At 49.8% G+C, this 17,819-nt stretch overlaps 1 protein-coding gene across 1 annotated transcript in view; it reads right to left on the bottom strand.

Moving 5' to 3' along the window:
• BCAS3 (BCAS3 microtubule associated cell migration factor) overlaps positions 1 to 17,819 on the bottom strand; it is a 586,026-nt gene that overhangs the window by 17,068 nt on the left and 551,139 nt on the right. The window contains exon 26 of the mRNA XM_070774269.1: positions 6,693 to 6,860. Within this exon, the coding sequence (XP_070630370.1) occupies positions 6,693 to 6,860 (168 nt within the window). The remainder of the gene's footprint in view (positions 1 to 6,692; positions 6,861 to 17,819) is intronic.

Raw genomic sequence — 17,819 nt, forward strand, 5'->3', positions numbered from 1 at the left:
AGGCTGCAGTCCATGGGGTCGCTGAGAGTCAGACATGACTGAGCAACTTCACTTTCACTTTTCACTTTCATGCATTGGAGGAGGAAATGGCAACCCACTTCGGTGTTCTTGCCTGGAGAATCCCAGGGACGGGGGAGCCTGGTGGGCTGCCGTCTATGAGGTCACACAGAGTCGGACACGACTGAAGTGACTTAGCAGCAGCAGCAGCAGCAGCAGTGTGTATATGAGGAGAAGGCAATGGCAACCCACTCCAGTACTCTCGCCTGGAAAATCCCACGGATAAAGGAGCCTGGTAGGCTGCAGTCCATGGGGTTGCTAAGAGTCAGACATGACTGAGCAACTTCACTTTCACTTTTCCTTTCATTCACTGGAGAAGGAAATGGCAACCCACTCCAGTGTTCTTGCCTGGAGAATCCCAGGGACGGGGGAGCCTGGTGGGCTGCCGTCTATGGGGTCGCACAGAGTCGGACACGACTGAAGTGACTAAGCAGCACAGCAGCAGCAGTGTGTATATGTTAATCCCAAACTATACTCAGTATTTTGTAATAACTTACATGGGAAAAGAATCTGAAAAAACTATATATGTATGTATAACTGAATCACTTTGTTGTAACTGGAAACTAGCAACATTGTAATCAATTATATTTCAATTAAAAAAATACTTTAAAGAAAGAGAGGCTAGACAGAAAAAGTTGCAGCCTTTCCTACCCCAAGTGCTGTGATCAAACAGGAGAATGAAACAGTGTTCCCAGGACTGTGGGAAGCCACAGTCATGGGGAAGACATGGTCGCTCTTGACCGTGACTGCTGACTTAGTGAGCTCCTAAGAGTCAACAGCAGCCAGGGGAGGCAGCCTGCAACAGACACGTGTCAGGAATACTTCAAGCAGCTGATCAGGACCTGTGAATTAGGCCTAAGGGCGTCTGCTATTGGAGGTGGGAGAAAGCCAAAAAAAAAAAAAAAAAAAAAGACAAGGCTTAGCTAAATAGTGATTGAAAGAGTTAACGTCTCAAGTGACAATGAAATTAATATGTATCTAGGTGTTTATGAAAATTTTTTTGTGTTATATCTTTGCCATTTTTGTTTAGTTGCTAAGTTGTGTTTGACTCTTTGTGACCCCATGGACTAGACAGCCTGCCAGGCTCCTCTGTCCATGGGATTTCCCAAGCGAGGATACTGGAGTGGGTTGCCGTACCCTCCTCCAGGGGAATCTTCCAGACCCAGAGATCGAACTCTTACATCTTGCATCTCTTATGTTTCCTGCGTTGGCAGGAGGATTCTTTATGGCTGAGCCGCCAGGGAAGCCCAGGTTATATCTTCCCTCAGACACAAAACGACTGGGATAAGTAAATGTTTTGCTTATGGAAAAAAAAAAAATCCTATTTTTCTAGAAAAGGCAATATTGAAAGGAATGTCTGCTAAGCGGGAATTAGTCAAGTTATTTTGAGGGGGAGTGACGGAGAGAGGAGGGGGCCACGGGAGACGGCATTCCAGGCCGAAGGAGAAGTATGTGCAGAGGCCCCGCAGGCAGACAGAGCACGTGTGCTCAGGGACCCTCCAGGGAGTTCAGCGGGACTGGGGCTCACCCAGAGCAGGGACAGGAGCCTGGAGAGAGGGCAGTGGCTGGTCATGAAAGACTTCATGCACGACAGGCCGTGAATCCAGGAGAAGGACAAAGCTGAAGGCAGAGGAGTCCAGTGTATGGATATATGGAAACATAGGTAGGGGACTGGATGATGGGCTTGGAGATCAGGAGAGAAAGCCAACCTGGAGGCACTTTGGAAATCATCGGTTTATGGATAGTAACTGAGGCCACGGAAGCGGAGGAGATGGCCCTGGATGGATGGAGGGAGGGGAGAAAGGATTGAGATAGTGCCTTGAGATATGGATTTAAGGCTGACAGAGGAACAAAACTCAGGGAAAGGATGGAGAATTAGCTGGAGGCAGAAGAAACCAGGGGCGTGCGGGGAGGCAGGAACCACAGGGAGCTCACTCCAACATCACTGGGCCTGGCTCCCCAGGCCACCGCTGGGGCAACATGGGTACTCAGGGGGGACTCTGGGGTGGATGGGCGTTGTGGCTGCTCCGGCTGTGGGCAGGGGCTGCTCCTCCTCTGGACAGGAGGAAAGGGGGTTTTCAGGGTCTGGGTGCAGGAGGCCACGGGATTTCTCAAATGCTGACCACTCTCTTCTGAGTGGGAGAGACAAGCTGGTGGGTAAGAGATTTGAGGGGAACAGGTAATCTGAAATAGTGTCCATCAAGAAGGAAAGAGACCGATTTCAAGATGGTGGATGGATGGAGCCCAGGTACCATACTGAATAAAGAGCAGACTAATTCATACTCAATAAACAGCAATAACATGGGGAAAATAATAAAATACAAACTCTCAGAGGACCAGAGACATGGAGACTCTCTAAGGGAAAGAAAACAGGCTGGAAGCCACAGCAGTAAAGCAGGGGCTACAGCAAAGCTGCTAACATCCAGGTTAAGTGCAGGATCCCATCCACCCAGCAGTTCCTGCACATCTGCCACATGCCAGACACCATTCTAGGCACTGGTGTCTCCTGTGAAAGACGAGTGCAAACTGAGAATCGGGAAAAAATGCAGAAAGACTGCCTGGGCTCACTGGGGAGTAGAGACCGCACATTGGCAGAGGGGCACCGACCCATCTGAATAATTCACGACTTTTCTTCAGCCACCTAAGTGTACAGGCAGAGTTGGCCTGACCTAAATTTTGCTTTGCTGAATGGGGAGATGTGATGATATTAGAGAGAAAGCAATTTAGTCAGTTATTTTTGAGCTGGACTTGCAAATCCCACATGTGATCTAATTATTCATAGACTACTTGGTCAGCAGCCAACCTGGAGGACAGAGCCAACACCTGCCTCAGAGTTAACCATGTTTTAAAATGGATCTTCTCTGACTTTTATATGCATGGTGAAAGTGAAAGTGTTAGTCGCTCAGTCGTGTCTGGCTCTTTGTGACTTCATGGACTGTAGCCCGCCAGGTTCCCTTGCCCATGGGATTCTCCAGCCAAGAATACCGGAGTGGGTTGCCATTTCCTTCTCCAGGGGATCTTTCCCAACCAGGGAACAAACCCGGGTCTCCCGCATTCCAGGCAGACTTCGCTGTCAGAGCTACCAGGGAAGCCCCATGCACAGAGATCTTGTCCAACTGCAGCTGCTGAGTCAGCAGGGTTCGGTGGGGCCTGAGAGTCTGCATTTCTAATCAGCTTCCGGATAGAGATGTTGCTGCTGGTTCACATACCACTCTTGGAAGAGTAAGGTTTTTTTTTTTTTTTTTTTGGTTTTAATTTTATTTTATTTTTAAACTTTACATAATTGTATTAGTTTTGCCAAACATCAAAATGAATCCACCACAGGTTTTGAAAGGCTTTGCTTTCCTTTGGGGGAGAGCTGGTTTGCACTACGGTGCAGCTTACCAGTGGAATGCTGGAGCTGGCTGACTGTTACACTTTCAGGAATTCTGCTCGATGACTGACATCGTGTTGACAGCCTGAAACTGGCTGTAATGGGAGCTTCTATGCTATGGAAATGCCCAAATGCTATAAATCAGGACTTTCCTGCTTCCCTTTGCAGAGCTGGCTGTTAAACACTTACTAGCACATCACTGGCTGAATCTGTATAACAGTGAAACATGGATACAGGGGACTTCGGCGTCAGGGGTCATGAAAGTGTGTGCCATTCACACCTTGATAAAGAGGCCACCTGTCCCGGATGTACACTCAACAAAGAACCTGCTGGAGGCATTACAGGAACCGATCGTCTCTGCCGCCTCAGAGTAACCAACAGAGGTAGACGCCTGGGTCACCCTATCCTCCACCCAGAGAAGCAGGTTGTAGAAAGAGACAGGGACCAGGAGGCTCCTTGAGCAAAGGGTGACTTGCAGGAAATTCTCACCCACATCACACTGTACTTCCCTGGCTATCCCCGGGCAGCAGGCCGACTCTACTGTGGGTGTGTTAGCCTGCCCTTTCTAGGACCCACGGCTGCACTGCTAGGCTGATACTTTATCTGGAGTTGCGAAATGTGAAGACTGAATCTCAACAAAGGCAGAGGGGAACAGGTTAACTTCCACGATATCTGCTTTACATAGTGACCTTTAAAATCAAGGCAGAGATGGGACTTCCCCAGCGGTCCAGTGGTTAAGACTTCGCGTTCTAACGCAGAGGGTGAGGGGTTCAATCCCTGGTCAGGGAGCTGGGATCCCACATATCTCAAGGCCAAATACCAAAATACAGAAGAGAAGCAGTGTTATAACAAATTCAATAAGGACATAAAAAATGGTCCACATCAAAAATAAAAAAATCTTAAAAAATAAAAAACCAAGGCAGAGTTTTATATATATATATATATATATAAAATACACACACACACACACACACACACACACACACACACGTCAAAGTAAACCAAATGAATCCCATTTGGTGACAGTTTGGGGAGGAAAATGAAATCCCTCAGCTCTCAAAGGGCGTCTCCTATTTTCTGACCTGTGGGTCAGGCAGTTTTAATTTCCTCTCTCCCTCTCTCTCTTTTTTTAATTTCATGAACCCGCTTAAGGCCACAAAGACTCCTGAATCCCTCAGCTGTCCGGCAGATGAACTGCTGCCAGCTTCTCTCAGGTTACTAATGGTCTGTGCCAGGCTGAAGTTCCCCAGCCCGGCCTAAGCGCGCCTTCCCGTCTGCTGGATGATACGGCCGGGCTCTCCGGGGCTTCGGAGGAAGGCGGCCAGGAGGAGGGCCGACCCTGAGCCGCTCTGGCCCTGGAAGAGCGGCTCCTGGGCATGTGTCACACTGGCCCTGCTGGTGTGAGCGGTGCTGGACGGGGCCCCAGGGGTACAGGGGAAAGCTGGGCTGCAAGTGAGGCTCATGAAGGGAAAAGCTTTTCTTCCTGTCGGCCAGCTTCTGAGCAAAATGGGGTTAGTAAGTGTTAGTCCCCCAGTCGTGTCTGACTCTGCGATTCCATGGACAGTAGCCCGCCAGGCTCCTCTGCCCATGGGATTCTCCAGGCAAGAATATTGGAATGGGTAGTGATTCCCTCTTCCAGGGGATCTTCCCAACCCAGGGATCAAACCCAGGTCTCCTGCACTGCGGGCATATCCTTTACCATCTGAGCCACCAGGGAAGCCACACGGGTTCAAGTCCCCTGATAATGGCTCTGCTCTTCATCTCCAGGTCCAGGTGGGAGAACAATGGTGTGATGACCTGCCATTCACAAGTTGGAGGGTTTTACAAGGAGGGCTGAGAGGTGGTGTGCCTGTGTGTGTGGGATTCAAGGCTAGAACACGGTTGGTTGCAGCTTCCAAGGCCTGCATCTTCCTTTCCAGGGAAGAAGGAGGCATGGAGCAGGGGGAGGCGGGGCTGGTCCTCAGAGACGGCGGTCTCCCGTGGCTGGATAAGGCACCTCTCCATCTCTAGCCAACTCCCTCTCTTGCTATTCTGTTCGTTTGCCAATTATCACATGAGCGCTATGGGCAGGCATGAAGCTAATGCTGTGGAGATAGAGTTGAGGACAATATGTCTCTATCCTCTTAGGACAGAAACAGAGGAACTGAATGGGATGGGAAAGAAGAGAGGGAAAACTTAACCGCTAAACCCAAATATCTAAAAGGCCTAGAGGTTCCACAGGGAATCGGGACTGCGTCATAGTGTTAGGCATTCTGAGTTCTGCCAAAAATGCTTTGACTCTGTCTTGCTGGTCCTGCTTCCTGTCCAGGCGTGTCCGTTTCTCCTCCCTGGGATCCTCTCTCCAAGGAGGCGCATGGAGTGGGGATGAGCGGTTCACGGTGAAGGACAACAGGCTTGAGAGGAGTCAGGCAGGCAAGAGCAGGAAGACCTGTAGCCAGGATCTGAGGATCTGTGCTCCATCCCCTGGTGACCTCAGAACACCGAGAAGACGCCTGTCGGGTGGTCCTCCTCGGACATAAACACTGAGCTAGAGCCCTCACTCACAACACAGATGTCTAGGAGGAGCTTTTGAAAAAAGGAGAGGCAGGCTGGATTGTAATTCTGTAGAGATGGAAGGGTTATGGCTTTCCTAAGTGCATATGTGTGTGTGTGTGTGTGTGTGTGCTTACAGCTGCTTGCCTGGGGCAAGGCTCACCCAATCATCTAAGGATGCAAGAAACTGCCCTAGTCCCCAACCGCTGGACTCAGTGGCAGACAACAGTACCAAGGCCAAAGGCAGCATAAGAAAGAGCTGTCTGGCAGGGGTGGGGTGTGGTCACACCAAGCCTGTCTGCTTCATCCTTGCCCCTCGGGGCTTGCAGGACCCACCGACACTCGCCAATCTCTAAAGCCTGCAGCAGGGCAGAGGCAGGTGCGCTGCCTTAGCGTTCGTCGCCCAAGGGCTGCTGAAACCTTAGTGGGCAAGGCGGTCCCTTTCCCTGGAGAAGGCTGTCCTTCAGGGCACCGCCTGTACAGCACAGTGGCGGAACCACAGCAAGTCTGTAGGCAGCAGCCCATGGAGCAGGGGTCGGTTCCATAGGAACTCCCCTCTGCACTGGGTTTCCCAATACCAGAGCTTCCAGAATGGATGGCAACCAGAGTGTTAACTAGAGAAACACGGTGGGTTAAGACAAACACACGCACCCTCTCCCAGCAGAGAAGCCCCACACTCACAGGCGCCGCTCACGACCAAGTCAGGCTAGGAGTGCGAGCCCACCTTTACCTGTTCCGGGTCCCACCACGTCCCGGCTCGGGGACTCAGCCATGGCGTCGGCCAGCCGCTCCCGCAGGCCCTCCTCGGTGTGCTCCATGGAGGCCATGTGCCGCAGCCCAAAGCCCTCTGGCCAGCTCCCGCACACCTCCAGCAGGGTCACGCTCCGGTCGAAGGTACCTGCAGCACACACGGGGACATCCGACCTGAGTCACCTTGCAGAGAGGGCAGGCTGTTCTCGCCGCTGGCCCACCGCCACCTCCCCGCCCCCGCCCGGGGCCTGTTTCAGCCCTTCCCGAGGCCGGAGGAAGGAACACCATGAAACGTGGATGCACGGGGCAGAACGAGACGGCTCATGCCACCAGCTCAGGGCATGGAGATTTCCACGATGTGGGGTTAGTAGTTTTTGAACTGTTTTCGTTTTTCCTATTGAGTGGCCTGTAAGATCTTTATTCCCTGACTAGGGATTGAACCTGGGCCCTCAGCAGTGAAAACATAAAAAAGAGTCCTAAGCACTGAACTGCTAGGGAATTCCTTGAACTGTTTTCAGAGGATCTATAGGGTTCCCCTGAAGTATTCAGGGACTACTTCAGGTTGGAGGTCAAGGGCAGCAGAATTCTTGCCCAGGTTCAAGCAAAACTACCCTACTTGACTCTGTTAATGCAACAGGGCTTCCCCTAAAGCTTCATTTTTAAAAGGGCTTACCGAGTTCACATTAAAAAAAAAAAAACAATGCTTTCAAAGCCACTATAGCCTCTAATCTGTACCAAACGTCCTCGTCTCACATCTGAAGCTCAGAAAAGTTATGTCCCAAGATCCAACAGCAGGTTTGTGGGCCGGTTTGGTTCAAGGACTTGGATGCCCTGACAGTTCGGTCTACACCTCATTCTCCTCCACTGCACAGACTTCCCCAGGACATGCGCATCACTGGGGCACCATCTGGGGGGGCGGCAGCAGGAGGGCTGGGTGACAGCATCTTCTACAAAGACCTTTCCTCCATCGGAAGCTGCACCCCAGTTCCAACGAGTACACGGTGCTCTGCTGAACGCCAAGCTTAGACTTTACATGCAAGATCACTTCAAAGGCTACCTTTAAATGATTCGACTTTATTATACAGCAAGTCTTCTGTGAAGCTTATTTCAGCCGCTCTCTCTTGGAAGGAGATTACAGTCATGCTCTGTTACTTTAAGCACATACCCTTTCCCCAGTGATCAGGTAATGAATCCACCACATTTATTGGGCTTGGTTCCTGCCAGCACCAGGAAGATGGGGAAAAAATGCAAATGCCAATGTTTCCCCAAGTTAAAAGTACACCAACACACACTCTTTTTATCGGGCCTTGCTTCTCCTCTTTGATCAGCCGTCAGAAACTATCTTCCCTCGGCAGTCTGGACTGGGCAGCGTCAGCACACACTCTCTGCCAATGACAGGTGGTAATAGAGAGGGTGCGAGCCCCAGCCCCGGCAGGCGGCCCTGCCTCTGATAACGGCCCAAGCATCGAGGTGATAACCATTCGTAAACACTCCGACAGCCGGTGACTCCATACATCAGCAAAGAGGGCCAGATAATCCTGGGCTCTCCTGACCAGACAAAGGCCCTTGGCCAGTCCGCTGGGATTTCTATGTGTGGCTGGGGTCACTTTTGGCTCCTGAATGTCATCAGCCAAGTTTGGCTTTGATTTATCTCTTGCCTAGTTGGAGGGTGGATTCCTGGTGCCGGAGGAATGGGCAGTGTCTATAAATGTATCTCCCCAGGAAGAGGCCCACCTGGGGCGGGGGTTGCTGGGGATCAGCTTGCTGGGTGGCACCTGGGAACAGGGACCTGCCCCGCACCACATCCTCTCTCCATCGGGCAGGGTCAGGTGATGGGCCTGGAGTGCTCAGAGTGTCAGCCCCCCAAGAGGCCTGGGCTGTGCTCATCCTGCCCTGGAGCCCACATTCAGTATCAGCATCAACCATGACTCAAAGGTGCCCAGTCCCCAAGGACACGCAAGGACTGATGACACCCAGCGGACTGGCGATTCCACTGTCCACTCACTAAGTGGGGAGAGGCAGGTCCGTGCATGTCCCTTTTCCATTTCTGAAGTGGACCTAGTAACACTTTGCCCTGTGTCAAAGGAGGGGAGAGATTAAGTGTGGTTCCTGCCAGCTCTCCTCCAGCACTGCCCCACTCTTAGTTGACAAGATCAAGAGCTACAGCGCCACTGTTTCCCTGAAGGGTCTGCCTGGGACGTCTATGCCTAGTAATTTACAGAAGAGGAGATTAACAATAATACACGTGCACACTCCTCTGCCCTGTGCACTCAGGGCTGAGGCAGCAGCTTCTTCTTTTTTTTAATGGAGAGAGATGTCCCAGAGCCAGGGAAAGGAAAGAGAATCATCGTTCCTTTTCTCACTTTGCAAGAGCACAGTGCCTGCCTTGAGAAAGGTACTCAGTTAAGGTTTGTATGGACTGTGTTCGGAAGTCAGGGCAGGTAAGCTGAGAGCAGGACCAGGAGGAATATCAGAAGCCAAATCAGGAAGACAACAAAACAGCCGTGACAGAGGGTCGAGGCCAGAGGAGTCTGTAATATTTTAAGGGACAAAGTGACAGGATACAGGAGAAAAAGATCAGGAGTTAGTGTTATAGTGGAGAATGGAAGCAGAGATACAGGCTCCAACACAGAGGAGCTGTGTGTGTACTGGCTCTGGGCAAGCCAATTATCTTTCTGGGCCTCTGACTCCTCATCCATAAAAGTGGAAAACCAATACAGTCTCACAGGGGTGTTGCAGGGTGTGTGTTAGATAAATGGCATATGGTGAGCTCTCTGCACATAAGGGGTATGCGCGTGTATATGTGAATAACAAGTCTGCACCATGGGAAGCATCATCATAGATGGTGACTATCACGACGATCCTGAGAGGCATGACAGGCACCACTCCAGCATATGGAAGAGGAGCTGAAAGCTCAGAGAGATTCAGGGAGGCTCAGGGTCTCCGAGTGACAGATCTGGAACACAGGCTGCTGGTCCTTAGCTAGCTCATTCTATCAGCTGCATCTGCCCTGGAGAACTGTTCTAGGGAGAAATCACCCCTGTCTTTCTTAACTTGTTCTGGGAACTCCTGTCACCTTCATCCATGGCCTTTTAAACATGCTTCCCATTCCCAACCTGCCCAAGTTTCTCAGAGTATCATGATTAAAGCTATAACAAACCTAGACAGTGTATTAAAAAGTAGAGACATCACTTTGCTGACAAAGGTCCGTCTAGTCAAAGCTATGGTTTTCCCAGTAGTCATGTACAGATGTGAGTGCTGGACCATAAAGAAGGCTGAGCGCCTTGAATTGACTCCTTCACACTGTGGTGCTGGAGAAGACTCTTGAGTCCCTTAGACTTCAAGGAGATCAAACCAGTCAATCCTAAAGGAAATTGACCCTGAATATTCATTGGGAGGGCTGATGCTGAAGCTGAAGCTCCAATACTTTGGCCACTTGATGGGAAGAGCCAACTCACTGGAAAAGACCCTGATGCTGGGACAGATTGAGGGCAAGAGGAGAAGGGGACGACAGAGGATGAGATGGTTGGATAGCATCATCGACTCAATGGAGATGAGTTTGAGCAAACTCTGGGAGATGGTGAAGGTCAGGGAGGCCTGACATGCTGCAGTCCATGGGGTGGGTCACAAAGAATCAGACACGACTGAGCGACTGAACAACAAACAAATCACGATTATGCTGAGGAGCCATCCTGTCTGTTGAATGGCACACAGGAGAAAAGAAAAATTGACAGGAGATCCAGTCTGCTCTCTCTCAGCAGGGGCGCTGTGAGGAAGCAGCGGGTGGGAGGCTGGGGATACAAAAGGGAAGTGAAGTATCAGTCACTCAGCTGTGTCTGACTCTTTGTGACCCCATGGACTGTAGCCCTCCAGGCGCCTCTGTCCATGGAATTTTTCAGGCAAGAATACTGGAGTGGGAAGCCATTTCCTTCTCCAGAGGATCTTCCCAACCCAGGTCTCCCACATTGCAGGCAGATTCTTTACCAGCTGAGCTACCAGGGATCCCCTACCCATGCAAGTGTTCAGCAAAGGAGCACCCAATCATTTCTACTGTCCTGAGAGGCCACGGAGAGGATGTACTTAGTGGGTGAGGAGGAGTCCCAGAGAGGCTCAGCAATGCCCCTTCCTGCCCATCCTTCCACCCTTTCAGTGCAGATGAGGGCAGCAAAGGAGCTCACGAGGTCTCCTCGTCCTGGAGCGAGAGAAGGGCTGCAGGTGTGTGCGTGCGTCAGCAGGCGCTGGGGTGAGAGGCCAAGCCCTGGGGAGAGTGAGGTCACCTCTGGGCTCTTAAGCAACTGCATATCTTGTCAGCGTGGTCAACGCTGCCATCATTCATCTGGCCAGCCCACAGACACTCCATCAGATGGGCTGGCCCTTCGAGCCCCATTACAGGGGGGAAGGGTCAGTTTCAAGGGGGAGAAGACACTTAGCACAGGCTGCTTGCAAAGCACAAAATGCACATACTTAGCAACTCAGATCTTTAGCTGAAGCAACCCTCTGCTGTTTACCAAGCCCTCTCACGTTGATTATTTTGGTGAACTCACACATTCATTAAATATGGATTAGTGTCCACTGTGATATGAGTCAAGCACTGTGCTGAGGGGTGGGGATACAAAGCGAGCCAAAAAAAAAAAAAAGGCCCACAAAGCTCGGGGAAGCAGCTGTGATCACCATTTCACAGATGTGCATTTTACTGAGACTGAGAGTGGTGAGACAACTGAAGGTCACCGGTCCTGAGAGTGACAGTTTTCCCTGATACTTCCTGGGAGCCCCTTCCATCAGGCCCACCTCCCACCCTACTCTTCCTGGAATATTTCTAAGATTCAGTTTAAGTCCCATTGGCGCAACGAAATCTTGTTATAATGATAATCGAAATCAGGAGCACTCTTCCACAAAGTTTGATTGTCTACAAAGTTCTTTACCTGTTGGGGTGAAGCTGGTGAAAGAGATAAACTTACCACCCCCCAAGTGTGTGTGTTGGCAAACAGGAAATGATACAGGCCATTCTGGGGTACTGACGGATGCCCCTGTAGCCCATCCTCAGATTCCCAGGTTAATGAGCTCGGTTTCATGGCGTCTTTCCCACGCTGCCTGACACGATTCACACGATCTGCCCTTCAACCTAGTTTAGAAGCTGCTTGAGGGCATGGATTCCTCCAGAAGCCACAAGTCTGTAATAAACACTGGGCTTTGTGTATTGCGCTTGCTCAGAACATGTTTATTGACTGATTACAACCATCTGAGAAATTTGACAGTCACTCTGGAGTCAATATACCCTTTGGGCGTATTGTCCCAGAGATTATACCTCTCAGGCCAGCATGGTGAGGGGAGAGATGGAGGTAGGCAGAAAAAGAAGCTAAAATTAGAGGAAGGAAAAAGCTAAGTAAGTGACCAGAAAATGCTGCAGTATCAGTTCCTACTGTCTTCTGTGCACTTATTTTAGAGCCCAGATTCTGGGAACTGGAGGAACCAAAACAATCTGCCTTGGATGGTAACAGAGAGTCAGGCTCGTACAGGTGAGCCACCTGAATCCTTCATCCCGACTGGGCATCCTGTGTTACACTGTCTCCCCAGAGGAGAAACAGGTCAGGTTCTGGGGTTTCACACGCCCATTAAAGGCCTGCCAATGACAGCTGGTGAGCCAGCAAGGTCCTGGGGAGGCTGGGGGCACATGTGCTCTTTTGTGCACCACTGTCGAGGGGCAGGGAAGACCAGTGGGTGAGGCAGCATGGGGGAGCTGGGATGTCCTCGGAGCTGATACTGTCTAATCACACCCTCGCTATTTAGGAGACCGTGGCTCAGCCTCCGCTTTGGACTTTCATGAGACCCTGCTGATCTGATTTCCAGCCACCGGGGAGGCCTGGTACCAAGAGTAAACTTGTCATTAAACAATGCTCTTCAAGGCACAAGCCCTCGGGATGAGAGCGTGTGATGATCATGACACCCATGATAACTCAGAGATGATCCCAGGCATGATGAGACCAGCTACTGGAGAGTCTCCCAGCCTGCTCTCCAAACTGAGCTCCAGACTGGTGCTTTCTCTACACGACAGGTGCTCTCACATAAGCATGGGGTGCGGATATTAGCTTCCTGGCTATTAGGTGTGGCCGCAGGCACGTTTCACTATGTCAGCATGCGCTATGCCGTGGCTAACAGACATGGGGAAGGGAGGCTGAGGGCAGAGGAGGACCCCACCTGTCCCTCTCAATCCTCCAGGTCACTTCCAAGCTAGCTGTAACCCACATCCACCGACGGAGTACAGAGCAATCTTGTGGACTCAGATTATCGAATGTTCACCAAACTTGTGGCCGGGTACTACCTGTGTTCCACAGTCATCCATTTGGCTGTGAGGCTCAGATTTGGGAGTTAAGTCATTTCTAAAGGCTCTACTTCTCCAGTTTAGAAGTGAACTTAGGAAGAAAAGGGAAAGGTACCAACAAAGCACAGAAACACCTAGGCTGATGCTGAAAGCCGGGGGTGCGTCCAGACGTGTCCTCACGGGCCCTCGGGGCCACGAGCAGGAAGGGACTATACACTGCTCATCAGAGGTCCGTGAATGGACAGCTGTGAGGGGCCAACATGTCAAAGGCACCTGACCCAGGGAAGAGGAGTTCAACAGTAACTGAGATACCAAGAATTTCTTTGTAACGTAAAATAGAGGGGTTAAAAGCAACGATACAAATGAACTTATTTACAAAACAGAAACAGACACACAGACTTGGAGAAGGAACTTGTGGTTGCCAGTGGGTAAGGGAGGTGGGAAGGGATGATTAGGAAGCTCGGGATGGACATGTACTCAATGCTGTATTTGAAATGGATGGCCAACGAGGTCCTACAATATAGCACAGGGAACTCTGTTCAATGCTGTGTGGCGGTCTGCAGGGGAGGGGAGTTTGGGGGAGAACGGACACATGTATATGTATGGCTGAGTCCCTCTGCTGTCCACCTGAAACGATCACAACACTGTTAATCTGCTATACTCCAATACAAAATAAAAAGCTTTAAAATAAACAGATAAATACATTAGTGAATAGGAAAAAAAAATAGTCATTCTGACAACTACTTGCCCAACTGCAATGTTTGATCACAACTAATACTTTAAAATATAGACGACAAATCCAGACATCCAGGCTGTAACTGGAATTCTCCCATTGGCTTTTCTACTTACTCTAGGCCTTAGCTTCCCCACTTACCACATGGAGAATAAACGAGTGACCCTCATTTAAGGGGTCTGCTAATATCTTCAATGTAATTCATAGTAATGCATTAACAGAGTAATGGTGAAATGATGTTTGAGGTGCCTAGGGTATCCAAGGGCACCAAATTTCATTTTCTGTGAAAAAGTGAAAGTCACTCAGTTGTGTCCAACTCTGCGACCCCATGGACTATACAGTCCATGGAATTCTCCAGGCCAGAATACTGAAGTGGGTAGCCTATCCCTTCTCTAGCAGATCTTCCTAACCCAGGAATTGAACTGGGGTCTCCTGCATTGCAGGTGGATTCTTTACCAGCTCAGCTACCAGGGAAGCCCTCATTTTCTGTGAACCAGTTCCATTAATCAAACAACCACCCCTGTAAAGCAGTCTTGCCTGGAAGAAGCAAGGAAGGATTCTCCCACGGAAACTTCGGCGGGAGTGCAATGCTGCCAACACCTTGATTTTGAACTTCTGGCCCCAGAAATATGAAAGAATAAATTTCTGTTGTTTTAATTCACCAAATTTGTAGTAATCTGTTATGGCAGACTTAGGATAATAATACACCTATAAAACAGGGAAATGAATATCTGCCTTCCAGGGCTGTCATGACCATCTGACCAGGTAGGACACGAAAGGCCTTCCCTGGTGGTCCAGAGGTTAGAATCCGCCTGCCAAAGTAGGGGACACGGGTTCGATCCTTGGTCCTGGTTGATCCCACATGCCAAGAAGCAACTAAGCTTCTGAGCAATATCACTATTGAGCCTGTGCTCTAGAGCCTGAGAGCTGTAACAGAAGCCACTGGGATGAGAAACCTGTATACCACCAGGAGAGAAAGCCTGAGCAATGAAGACCCAGTGCGGCCAGAAATAAATAAATGTGGACAGTACATGAAAGAGTGCTTTGCGTAACTGCACAGGGCCACCGGGCCACTCCAACACAGCGGACGACCTGGAAGCTATGTGAGCAGCTCTTTGGAAGGATGGTGGGATCTGTGAAATGCTTAGAAAGTGAGTGGGGGCCCTTATAAGCCAGAAGACAAGCAGCTTGAGGAAGATACTGGGTGGGGAGGGGAAAACAGCCATATCAGCTCCTAGTCTGGTCAACTCCATCATGAAACCGAAGTGTATCCATGTCATTAGGTAGCCAGAGCCTTTGATGGGGAGTCACAGCATCTACACGGCTGTGTGTCCCCGCTTCTCTGAGGATGCCTGCAGGGGGCACAGGAGAGCAGGACAGGTGGCCTCTTAGCTTCAAGGTCAGGTCCTTCACATCCTCTGATCTCATCTGAGGGTCGGGATAGGATGCTTCATCATCCTAAATTCTTTAATGGATAAACAGGATTGTAGTCAACATGGATAAGGATGAACTGAGACAGACTGTTGCTAGTGGGAATACTGGGCTTCCCTGGTGGCTCAGTGGTAAAGAATCTGCCTGCCAATGCAGGAGACACGGTTCGATCCCTGGGTCGGGACGATCATGTGGAAAAGGAAATGGCAACCCGCTCCAGTATTCTTGCTTGGGAAAGCCCACGGGCAGAGGAGCCTGGCTGGCTACAGCCCATAGGGTTGCAAAGAGTCAGATATGACTTACTGACTAAACAACAACAACAAAATGGGGACACGATAGATAGAAACCATCTAAAGGGCAATGTGGCAATATGTATAAAGAGCCTTTTAAAAACATGCTGAACTACTGACCTGGGGATGCTACTGCCATGAACCTAACCCAAGTAAATAAGATGCCAACAACCTTCATGCATACAGATGCTCACTGCCACGTTAAAAATAGAGGATTTGTTAGTAAACTATGTTTCATTGCGGCCGAAGAATACTAGGTAGTCTTGAAAAACGATGTTTATAATAGTAGAAATTCTGTAAGAGATGATGCTAAATGATTTGAGATCAACAGATACACACTACTAGAAATAAAACGTAGACAACAAGACCTACTGTAGAGCACAGGGAACTCTATTCAGTATCTTATAAAAACCTACAGTGGAAAAGACTCTGAAAAAGAGTATACAACACACATATCTGAATCACCTTGCTGTACACCTGAAACACTGTAGATCAACTCTAATTCATTGTTCTTACAAAAGTAAAACAGGGGCTTCTCTGGCAGTCCACCTAGCAATGCAGGCGACATGCGTTCGATCCCTGGTCAGGAAGCTAAGACCTCACATCCCTTGGGGCAACGAAGCCCGAGTGCCGCTTCTACCGAAGCCTGCATGCTCTGGAGTCTGAACTCTGCAACAGGAGAAGCCCCGGAGCTGCGACGAGAGAAAGCCCACGTGCAACAGACACCCAACGCAGCCTATAAACAAATACTATACTTTAAAGAGTAAAACAAAACCGTATAGTAAGTACTACCGAACAACGTAAAGAAATAAAAAAAAAACCCACTTTACATGATTCATGTAAAGTGTTATTAACCGTGGTTGCCTCTGGGCAGCTGGGTTATACGGGACTCTTCTGTTACTTTACACCTTTTCTATATGCTTCTTATAACTTCCATGATCAGCATAAAACAAGCCCACAAATACTAGGAAAAAACTGAGAAAACAATGCCCGTGGCAGGAGCACTCGTGCTGGGACCCGGATGGGGAGCCTGAGAAACGCACGGGATGGGAAGCCCGCTGGGCTGGCTCCCAAGCGCAGGGCCTGCAGCCCGCCGCCCACACGCGGCTTCTCTTCCAGCGGCCTGGCTGGCTGCACGCGATGTTGACCCATCCTTGTGCACCTCCGGCATGTTTCTTATTAACTTGTATCAGGAATGTGCACCAACCTGCGTGTGACAAATGCCAAACAACTCCACCTCTGTACCAATTTCATACATCAGATCAGAGAGGGCCAGTGGAGCGCCCTGGAAGGAGTTGGTTTTTACATCGAGTTCCTTTACCTGTCACTTTCGTTCCCACCCTGCCCTGCCCCCCAATCCTTTGGATGAAGAGGACGCAGCTTCCTAGGAGACACCCTTTCGTGTCTGCCAAGGAAGGTTCAATCACCTCACACATCATCAAGAGGTCACCGAGCAGGGCCCTCCTGCCTTTTGTCTGGGAGAAGGGTTCAGTCATCTCAGGAAGGAGAATTTCCACTGGCTTCACACTCGGACCAGACCTGGGGGTGCCTCAACAGCAGAGCTTTCCGAGTCAGGCTGACACTCGCATTTCCCAGACAGGATCTCAGAGACCCTCTCCTCCTCTGCTTTAAATGAGGCACAGTCGAGATTCATCCCCTTCCAGGTGGGGAGAGAAGAATCATTTTGCAGCTCGACAGCAATGAAAATATTCCCTCGGGATGCTTGGGTCGCTTCTGAGGGTGGAGAGAAAGCTCACACACAGCCTAGTGTCATGGGACTCTTATGGCAAGGCTCAGAATACACTGCAGGACCAACGGTATCCTGAGAAACCTAACAACTCCTTGAACGGAAAAACTTCACGTCACTGTATCTCTCAAGAAAAGCATGCAAACTAGGTTTTCTAGGACAGTCCTGACTCCATATAATTAGTTTTGTGATCAGATATCAGGAAAGGGAAGAGAATAAATATTTGTTGAGTATCTATTTTGTCTGAGATCAGCCACTTCACATGGATGAGACATCGCTCCAACAAGTCTAAGAGGTTGGTGCTAATATTCCCATTTTAAAGATCAAGAAACTGAGGCAGTGGGAAGTAACTTTTTGCCAAGTTGACAATATCAAAGGTACAGTCAGGATTCTGATTCTTCCTCCAACGTCTGTACTTTCCTCATGAAAATCCAGGCTGAATTTTGATTTTAAAAACGTGGCTGCAGGAACAAGAAGGGTATTTTCAGTGGAGTCTGTCTTCCTATTCCAGAATTTTAAAGTGGTTCTTGAAAATGAGCTGTAGTGGGGGTGGGGGAAACAACCCCACTAAAATCCTGTGTTTGTCT

Source organism: Bos indicus, chromosome 19, assembly GCF_029378745.1.
Source record: "Bos indicus isolate NIAB-ARS_2022 breed Sahiwal x Tharparkar chromosome 19, NIAB-ARS_B.indTharparkar_mat_pri_1.0, whole genome shotgun sequence".
NCBI classification, from domain to species: domain Eukaryota; kingdom Metazoa; phylum Chordata; class Mammalia; order Artiodactyla; family Bovidae; genus Bos; species Bos indicus.